General features: G+C 49.0%; 1 protein-coding gene across 1 annotated transcript; it reads right to left on the reverse strand.

Moving 5' to 3' along the window:
• Positions 1-2,992: 2,992 nt before the first annotated feature.
• LOC144097117 (uncharacterized) lies at positions 2,993-6,887 on the reverse strand. Its single transcript, XM_077629900.1, has 2 exons — positions 4,868-6,887; positions 2,993-4,625 (listed from the first exon to the last, which is right to left on the reverse strand). Exon 1 carries the CDS (start codon positions 6,816-6,818, stop codon positions 5,463-5,465), a length of 1,356 nt encoding a protein of 451 aa, XP_077486026.1. The 5' UTR covers positions 6,819-6,887; the 3' UTR covers positions 2,993-4,625; positions 4,868-5,462.
• Positions 6,888-10,184: the final 3,297 nt, after the last annotated feature.

A 10,184-nucleotide genomic window follows, 5' to 3' on the forward strand; every position in this document is an offset into this window, starting at 1 on the left:
TTTCTCAACTTTGGCGTCTCTTCTCAAGTGCTCCCGTCCGGCATCTGCGTGGCTACGCCCTCCCCTCTCGCTCCTTACCACGTAACAATGTATTCAAATTAAGACGGAGCTTAGCGGGAGATGATCGGACCGCAATTTTTCTTTTCACTCGAGCAATAAGCATCGGGAGCCTTTGAAACTACATCTAGGGGAGATCCCTGCTCGAGTTTCAACACTGATCGTTCTTCGGTAAATGTTGACTGCAGATCCAGTGCAAAAATACATCTCCACATCATAAACACATTTTTTAGCACATTCTATAAGATCCATGTTTCATTTCGGTCACATATTTTCTCGGGGATTTTCGTACCTCTCAGTTGAATTGAAGTTCTCTTCTTCGTCCCGGAATGTTAAAAAACAACACAAATTGGAAACTTTTGATATCAAACCTAATTTATGTTTAGCACAAACGACTTGATGAATAGCAAACAGGACATGGCCGTTTCCTAAGCTAAGATTCAGCTGTTTTCCCACAAAACGCCTTGAATTAAGCTCTGAGAACGATGTCCAATCAAGTCAGCATGTGTAGACACTGATGGTACCACCCACGGCAGGGGGCGGCGCTGATGCTCTCTCGCTACTCGCGGCCGATGGAAAGGGGAACACTCGAACACGGTCGCGTCGACGTCTCCACTGCGGTCAGGTTGGTGCCTCCGCGGGAAAGGAATGGCAGGCCAATTCCCAGCAGGTGAAAAGGCCAAAAGACGCATCGAACACTGTCGTGCCGACTTCACCGTTGTGGTGAGTTCGGTGCCTCCGTGGGAAAGGAATGTCAAGCCGCCAACCAGCTGGTGAATGAACGACCTTGTACTCTCCCGCCTGTTGTCCGAAACGAGGGGCCTCTGTCGAGGTCGCAACCATCTTTCAATTAACATTCCCAGCGTGATGTCGTTGCTGTCGCCGCCGCGGTTACCCCGATCGAGGGAGTCCGCGTCTTAATCCATTTAGGCTGGGAGGCACGTCGGGCACAAGGCGTAGGCCGGAAGCGGCTCGCCGGTTTGTCGCCAACCTACAGCCATAAGGAGCAGAAGCTCTCGCGACATACGGAACTGGCTACTCGCTGTCCCTAGCTGCTGTCTATTAATGCGGGAAAGCATTCAACGGCTGCTTACCTTTCTTCGTCCGCAGATGTTGTGCGTCCTGGGTCCGTCCAGGCCGACCCCTAAGACCTCCACAAATGCCCTAGGTGGTGCTTTCCGTTTCCTCTTTCGTACAAGCGTTAGTTCACAATATCCTCGTTATGCACTGTATCAACCAGGCAAGGTTTAAAATTGTACTCTATATTGAGGACATCGTGAACGCAGATATGCACGACATCACAAAGGGGACTGTTGAAACACTAGGCATCGGCAGTCTGGCAAGGCTTCACGCACAGGTGGTGTGCGGTATGCGGCTGTGCACGCAATGTCACTCAAGTACAGATAGATAAGCTTATATAGGTAAGCTTTATTTTCTATCAAAGATGAGGGGAGACGAGGCTAAAAGCTGCCACCGCAGCTTGTCTGGTCCTTGACTCCCTACATGAAGATGCCTCTTTGCCTCTCTACAAGATTGTTTTTGAAATAGACAAACCTTATCGTTCTAAGCTGTACCAAACATTTTTTTTATAATGTCCTGTGGGCTGCTACTGTTCGTTGTATATATTGTGGGAGGCACCGCCATTCTTGCAGTTCTTGCGTAAGTCTCAGCGTAACTACATGCCCGCTTCAATGTCCCTCGCGCACGGCAACGGTGCGCTCTGGCCTCATCTCGTGACGTCACCAAGTGAAAACTCCGGCCTTGAAACTCTAGTCAGTGTTGCCCCGATCTTCTGTCTTCCTGAGTGCGTCTTTTGGCTGGTTTATTTTTTCTGAATACAATGCACCCAACTAGCCCAACAACGTGTGTCGCTGTGGAGTCCTTCTCTCTGTGTTAGAAGCCTGTCTTTGACGTCCCACCGAGAGAGCGGGGCTGGTCGGTTATCGCAGCGCCTCTCACATGGGCTCGAAGCTGCCGCGTCATCGCCGCGACGTAAACGAACATTCGCCGATAGTTTGTGTCCCCCGGTAATTGCCATTGTTCAAATAAAGTTTGCAATCAATCAATCAATTGTGTCCCCCTTTCCCGCGAGTCACGCGAAACGCGTTCCGCCACCTACAGCCGTAGCGCTTCAGGCTCAAAGTGAAAGCTTATGATTCCATCCCGGTTTGAATCTATAGTATGTGAACAACGGCAGGGGGACGTCTGGCCCGTAATTTACAATGCGTTAGTCATCTCTCATTCTCACCTCACAGTGTGAGGCTGAGGGCAGATGACGGTGCCCGTGTTTACATGGGAGCGAGTCAACGCCCGTGTGAATGCCTTTGAGAGCGAAATGCAAACCGCGGGCGCGTCAGTGGAGATGGCTTGTACTACTTCCTTGAGAGGCTGGGTTCACTAGTTCACTACCATACGGCTTTTACATACTAAGATACACTCCGCCTACGAGAGACGGAGAAGCCCTAGAGAATATGCCTAAATAGGACCAACCATGGGCCAATTTAGCTTACGGCGAAATTACCAGTTGGTAGCGGTTGGGTGAGGACTTGAGACCGGCTGGAACCGATTAGGAGTTTTGCCATAAACTAGGGGTGCGCGAATGTGAGACGTTAGCAACAAGTTGAATGGGAACAGTGCAGTAAAAAACAATCGAATACGATTAGTGTACTGAGAGAACCGAATTGAATACGACTCGTATATTTGTGTGATAATACACAACTTGCGCGAGTGTTTCTACAAGAATACGCATGCGAAACGTCTAAACTGAAACGGCGGCTTGATTTATTTATTTATTTATTTATTTATTTATTTATTTATTTATTTATTTATTTATTTATTTATTTATTTATTTATTTATTGTACATCTCAAATGCTCATGATAGGGGTATTGCATGAAGGGAAATACAACACAGTGCAAAATATTAAAAAATGGCAGCGGCTTAGCTCCGCTATGCCAGGATATACGTAACGGGAGGTACGTTTCCCTGGCTGAGCTTGTTTTTCTGGTAATGCCAAATGCAAAGTGTCATACGTTGGTGTCAAGTCCTTTTACTGCCACAGTCTGTCGCACACACTACAAATGTGTCCAAACGGATTGTTTACGAAGTCTGCTTCAAATGTCCGAGTCGCATATGCACTTTCGGAAACTCTAATGGTGTGATCAGTCACACGACGGGCCTTCACATCCTCTTCGGTTGGTTCCGTTCACTGACGCCTTCCATAGGCTTCATCTCGGCGGTTATACGGCGTCTATTACGCTCGGCAGTCTGGCGTATCCGATTGGCAAGGCGTTCCTCTCTCTGTTCGGGGGTCTCCGCTGCTCTCCGCCTTGTGACGCTCATTCTCTGTTGAGTAGCCGGCTGCATGGCGACAACCTCAGGATCGGAAAAGTTATTGTTCTCTTGCCCATACCGCCGTTTAGCAGCGGCTGGACTCTCCTTCTGTGCATCCATATCAAGTGTTGCGATACTGCCGCCTATTACATCTCCGCCTTTTATACGCAATGCTGCGCATGCGACGATGCGCGTTTCGGGGGATAGAGCGGCGTGCGGCGAAGCGGTGATGACGAACGCGGCGCAGCTGTGGGGTCTCTGGTTACGATAGTATCGGCGCATGCGCACAACTGCTCATCCGTGTGACGCCACATTCACCTTCGACGGTGGAGCAAGCGCGCGGCGGCGGCGACGGTGGCGACGAAGCGCGCGGCGCTCCAACTGCTCCTCTCCGGTTGCCATGGTAACGGCGCATGCGCACAACTGGCCTCTCCCATGTGCCGGAAAGCGCGCGGTGCACCCACTGCTCCTCTCCGGTTGCCATAATAACGGCGCATGCGCACAACTGACCTCTCGCATGTACCGCGAAATGCTCGACGGGTAGTCTAGTGTAGCTCCTGCTAGAAAATACGAAATGAATGACACTGGGCTTACACCACAATATTTTCGATGGTGTTTTTTAGATGAATGGCGCTGGCGTGCAGTGCGGCTTCGGCAGGCAAGCCATTCCAGTTGACTGTTGTTTGAACAAAGAAAGAATGCAGATGCGCAGTAGTAGGTGCGCGAGGTGGAAAAATGGCTTTAGTGTGACTAGTACGAAGGGAGATGTGGTGAGCTCATGCAGTTAAAGCCGTATCCATCGAAATGCGCGACAAAGATCCCAACTAGGGAACACGCAACACGAAGTCGGCGTATTAGTTCTTTGACCGTCAAGTCTTAACGCAATAGAAAATTTACTTTTTCTGCAACGCCAAATCTCAGCTGATGAGGGGGACGAGAATTGAAGCCCTGGACCCCGATGTCGTTGGCACTGCGAAACCAGGCTGATCCCTGTCGTGTTGCCCAGTCTTGAAAGCCTTATGCATGAGGGTAACACCGATCGCGGCATAATGCTGTGCGACGTCAAAGCGGGTCCCGTTTTTAGCGCGAAAGCAAAACTTGACGAAGTCTAGCCGGCTCACCGAGTTTGTGTGAAGCTTGACCTTGAGAGTGATCTTGGTCAAACCATAAATAAATAAAATATATATTGCCGCGACTGGGATTCCAACCCGCGGCGTCGCGAACAGATCAGCTTCGCTGGCCACTGCACGAGAGCGCTAGGCTATCTTTGCAGCTGATCACGCGTCGTGTTAAACTGCAGCACACTCTCACGCTGTTCACTGCACATCGTCGTCTTCAACTACATTCGAACTACTATACACACTCTCTCGATGCGCATTGCACATCGTCGCCTTCATCAATTCTAATATCGAACTGATGTGGTCACCAGACGTGCCGTCGACCCAGCAAAGCAAAACCATGGGCCAACCAGGCTCAACACCTGATTTCGCACGTCTACGCGGTTTAACTACGTTAAAACCCTACCACTTTTTTCCACAGCCGTCGTAAGAAGCTATGGCGTGCCTTATTAGAACTTTGCCGCAGTTATTCGAAAACTATCCGAAAACATGGGAACAGATTCCATGCGTTTGCGATAACTTTGAACGTGCACTTTTTTTACGCTCTCAGCGAATTGAACAGAACGATATTCGATTCGTTATTCTAAAATTTCAAACATTCGCCCACCTCTTACCATAAATAACTTCGGAGTTCGAATATCAGCAATTACGCGCTTAAACCAGAGATGCGAATATAACTCTGCGAAATGTAACAAAGTTGTGTGCAGAGCCAACTCAATTCTTTTTTTTTTAATCGGTGAACAAAAATACAGACCCAATGCCTTTATTTAGCCTGAGAAAAATAAAAATCACCAGCATGTTGGAGATAAAACAAAAGTATAGTAACAGATAAATATGTATATTTGACGAATCCTACACAATCTCCCTAACGACAGCAGGAGTTCTTTTCCTGTTTTTTTTTCCTTTCTCCTTATCTGTTCTACGGAAAAGTCAGCATTCAATCATAAGTAGGACGCTACATATTTGACTTCAAAATAAGTTCGATCAACCTGGCTCTCACCGTGCCTTCTCGCACGTTGCGGAATTTCCGAACTTGGCCCTGGGCGAACTCGGAAATTGCGGGGTGAATAGTGAAACCGGTCGCCGATAGGTGCCGTTCCCAGTCTTCGACGCGTGTCGTAATCGGTGTCTCCCGGATGTCTCGGGCTGCTAAGGCCGCTTCCTTCTCGCGGTTATATCGTTCAGCCTCTTCCTTGCTTGGGAAAAAACATATACCAAGCTCGCAACGGCTATGTGCATAGGCGAATGCCATGGCTATGTCTGTCACCTGGGCGAGATCTTCGTCAGACGTGATCCTCGCGTTCAAGGACTTGCTGCAAGTAGGCTCCATCATGGCGGCGGACGCGTGGCACCAGTAATGAACGAGCGGGTTCAAGGCCGCCGAGTACGGTGACCGGCGACATAGTCCGAGGTCTATGAGATAAGGGCTGTACGAGCCCCAAGCCAGGAGTTCTTGTCCGCCCTTCATGATCGCAGTCCCTTCCTCTGCAAAGCATGGAAAGCAGAGCCACTTGATCAAGTCTTGGCATTCCGTTCCTGACGTCTTGTGTAGATGGGTAATATCTTGAAGGACGGCGCAGTACTTGTATCTTGATGAGAGCGTGCCGGCTCGTACGCGTTGCATTTCATGACGGGGAAAGTGATTCAGGAACATGTCCAGAGCGGCGATTAACGACAGGTAAGATTGGTTGTTCAGCCAGTCGCCAAAATTCTCCCCACCTCGCTCCAAGCAAGACGCTGTACAGCAGAAAGGTACAGGTTCCAAGATCTTCTTCAGTCGTTCTTGTAAACGCAATACACCAGCAGTGGTTCGTATGCCCTTGGCGTCCAGAATGCGGTACATGCATACGACAACAGCGAAGAGGCCCTTACGATTTTCTGCGCGTCCAATATCTTCCACCGCAGCCGGCTTCGCAGCATCCAAAGCAGTGCTCGGTCCTGGCACTTGGCTCACAGCCAAGAGGTCCCACGGCGATATCTCCTCGCCCGCGCGGCCAATGGTCAGTCCAAACGAAACCCAATCTCCATTCAAGGTGGCCCTGATCTTCGCACCTTCGACGTGCATAAACTGGACAGCGTACTCAACAGGCAATCGGCCGGTAGCCAGACCGTCTGCCACGGCTTTCACGAGTTCGTCTTCTGATGCGAAGCACTGCGGCACGCAAACGGTTGGCTTCGAGCCCGGGTGTGCCTCGAACCACTCCGACGGGTACTGCCGCGGTCGAGACTTTGGTGCAACAGGTGCATCTGACGCACGATTATCGCCGCTCGGCGCAGGTTCGTCTTCTTTTCCAAAACTCGCAGTAGCCATTGCAAGCACAAATGCGCCCTGGCAACAAACGCACAACCACGCGCATACGACGAGCTCAAATTGCACAAACAACACAACTGCGAAATGACCGCGCACGTGACCGAAGCACACGGTGAGCACAGTGTTGCCCGCGTTTTCGTTACTACCGGTGGCCGGAAAAAACCCCATTATATGCGGTCTTGCACTATAAACGGTTAGTTTATAAGTGGTCTTCCCTGCGCGTGTAGTTTCAGTTATGTTTGTTGCGGCCGCCTTTCTCTGCCTTAAAGGTGCGCGATGCGTCCTAAAGGGTAAACTCCGGCGTCTTCCAGTAAAAAAAAAAACTTAAAAGTGAATATGAATTAAATCCACGCAAAATTTGAGGCACTGCCTAAGTTCACACTGAACAAACCAAACTTGTCTTGCACGCAGGTTTAAGAGGTCTATAATAGTAACTGAATAGGATGAAGCGTTTTCTTAATTCTAGGACCCAGCTTGATTAGCATCTTACTACGCACGATAAGGCTTCGCACAAAAGCAAGGTGAGCGGGGGCTCTTTCGGCGTTAGCGCAAAGCCCAGAGCGGTGCCTCTCACAGCACTACAGCACTTTGTCGAACTAAGTTCACTTAACATTTAAATCTCGAAGTTTATCATGCCGCAGTCGCGTTGAACAATGCACTTTGAACTATGTACCAGGTGTTTCAAGGAACACCGCCACTAACTTTTTATAAATAAGCTTTTTGAGGTATTAAGGCGGCTTCTGGGCCACAATAATAGCGGCGTTGGCGGACATCAGAATAGAGATGAAATGTTCTTATTTTTCCGCTCAGCTAATTTCTGAGAATTGAATTTTGCTATTAAAGTTAGGCATCTGGTTGCAATTAGAGATTTGTAGCCGGTAGTTAGTAAGAGCCATATCAGTTGATTGAATTTCTAAAGCGCGATTACTCTTGGCGCTATGACTCGACAAAATTTGGCTATATTGACTAATTACGTGCACTGAAAGGGTTACTTTACCTGCATGCTCTTCGAAAGCGCGTGTATTTTGTCACAATCTACCCATATTTTGCTCGGTCACAGCACCGAGGGTAAAAACTAACATGACTACTGCTAACTGCCGGCAACAAATATCTAATGACAGCCTGTTCCCTAACAGCGAAAGCTAAAAAGTCAATTATCAGAAGTTAGTTAGCCGGTCAACTATAGTTAACTTTATTCACCTGTTTTTTATGTCCGCCGAGGCTGGTATTAATCTGTCGTAAAAGCCGTATTCATACCTGAAAAAGCCTATTTTTAAAAATTAGTGGTCGGCTATCCCTGAGATACCTGGTATATGTTGTGAGCGCAGACTGGCTATCGCAGCCGTGGTGGCTCAGTGGTTATGGCACTCGGCTACTGATCCGGAGTACCTGGTTTCGATCCCGGCCGCGGCGGCTGCATTTCGATGAAGGCGAAATTCTAGAGGCCCCTGTACTTTGTGATATCAGCGCGCGTTAAATAACCGCAGGCGGTCGACATTTCCGGAGCCCTTCACTACGGCGTCCCTCATAGCCTGCGTCGCTATGGGACGTCAAACCCCCATAAAGCAAACCACTACCTCCTACCGACAAGTTTAGCTCCTTTTCGGTCGCTGTCACCGCAGAAATAAGCGCGCACTTGCACAATCTGAAAATCATATGCGCGGCGATGAGCAAGCAGTCAAGAGCGACCTGAGCCTTTTTACCATCAGACGCCGCTATAGGAGTATGCTTTCAGCGGCGATTCCCAGGGCGTATGCGTATAACATGATGGTATAGATTTCGAGCTCCTTACCCCCTCCCCCTGCCCCCTTACTCGAGAGTATCAGTGTGCCGCCTTTTGACAGTTCTAGCTATAATTTCATAAGATAAAGCGCTGCGCCACAGCGCTGCCGCTAGCAATTCGCTGTTTAGGGTGACTAATCCTTCTGTACCAATATTTGCAAGAGTAGTAAATGTTGGCAAACATATTCGTATTCGATTCGGTTCGATTCTATTGCTGTTCGAGTCAGCTTTTAGCATCCTTATTCGTAACCGATTCGGCAGCAAAAGTGCGTTATTCGTGTCCGATTTACTTTTGAAAATGCACTATTTTCACAGCGAACCAGGACATCGATCGCCGCTTTATATATCGACAAGGAACAAACACTTTCGAGGATGCTCGTGTGCACTATACCCTCTGTGGGGCACAAGTTGGGCTTCTAACGCACGAGGCGGATTTAGGGTTGCTTAGGTTAGGGTTCGGGAGGTGCTGGGTTAGATCCCCAGTGCCGCCGGGTACCCACCGGTTTTTGAATGGGTACAAGATTTCCCCCGGCCTGGTGCTCGGCTCTGCTAGGGTGAGATGCTTGGGCAAAGGGTCCTGGGCCGGAAAGTTACCTTGACGGATCAGAAATAAGTTCCGCCGTCAAACAACCCTAAATCCGCCCCGTGCGGTAGAAGCCCATTTGTGGCCTTTTTTTTTTGTGACTGCTGTTGATGCTGCTGTGTGCCAGCGGATCAAGGTTCGGCGAGAGTTGTGCGTTCTGTCGAGAGAACTGCGGGCGACGGTGTGTGCGTCTCGCGATAGGGGAGGCTTGCCTTCGGTCACGTGAGCCTGACTCTTGGCGCAATTATTGCAGACGAGCTAACTTTAGCAGAAGATATGCACCAAGTATTGATGCTAGACCAAAACGAAGAGCCATGAGATAAAATACCACTACCACATCTAATAACGTATTCTTCTACTTAGATGAGGCGGGGAGAAAGAGGACGAAGAAACAGCCATGTCCCGAATTTTAGCCTGCTGGCGACTTCCAGGTTTCCGCAGTTAGGGATACATGTCGGTGCGGGGCAACCCCCACACTGTATCATATCACACATGGGAATGCATACACAATGTAGCTTTCCGAGGTAACAAAGAGCCAAATGCGGAGCAGTGGGAGGACCGGCTAACCAGCAGCCAGCTCAAGGTCCAAAGAGGCCTAGTGAGCCACGCATGCCGGATGGCCAGGGACAGTGGTGCCTTGGACTAGGGGCGCCAACCACGCTCAGCCTGGAAGACATCGGCAATCTTCGGGCAAGCAGCAAGACTCCTTTATTAGAGCAATAAAGTTTATTCACTCTCCGGTGTTATTATCGTTCGATGCGAGCGCCAAAGGATTTGCATCGGGTTCAATTTGTGGGATTCTCCACGATTACATAATTGCAACTGGTAGGTTGATTTGGTAATTCTTTTAAAATTCTTCGAGCTCTTATTTTTTCACCAAAACGCTGTAAGTTATTTTACTTTAAATATTCTTCAATTGTTTTTATTGATACATTTTTTACAAAATTCACGCTTGGTGCTAAAATTTCGTCGTAATCTCCTATGGAAATTTCCTTGTTCAT

This window comes from Amblyomma americanum, chromosome 7 (assembly GCF_052857255.1).
Source record: "Amblyomma americanum isolate KBUSLIRL-KWMA chromosome 7, ASM5285725v1, whole genome shotgun sequence".
Classification (NCBI taxonomy): domain Eukaryota; kingdom Metazoa; phylum Arthropoda; class Arachnida; order Ixodida; family Ixodidae; genus Amblyomma; species Amblyomma americanum.

Coding starts and splice junctions, on each gene's coding strand:
- LOC144097117 (XM_077629900.1), bottom strand. CDS start 6,818: ATGGCTACTGCGAGTTTTGGAAAAGAAGACGAACCTGCGCCGAGCGGC.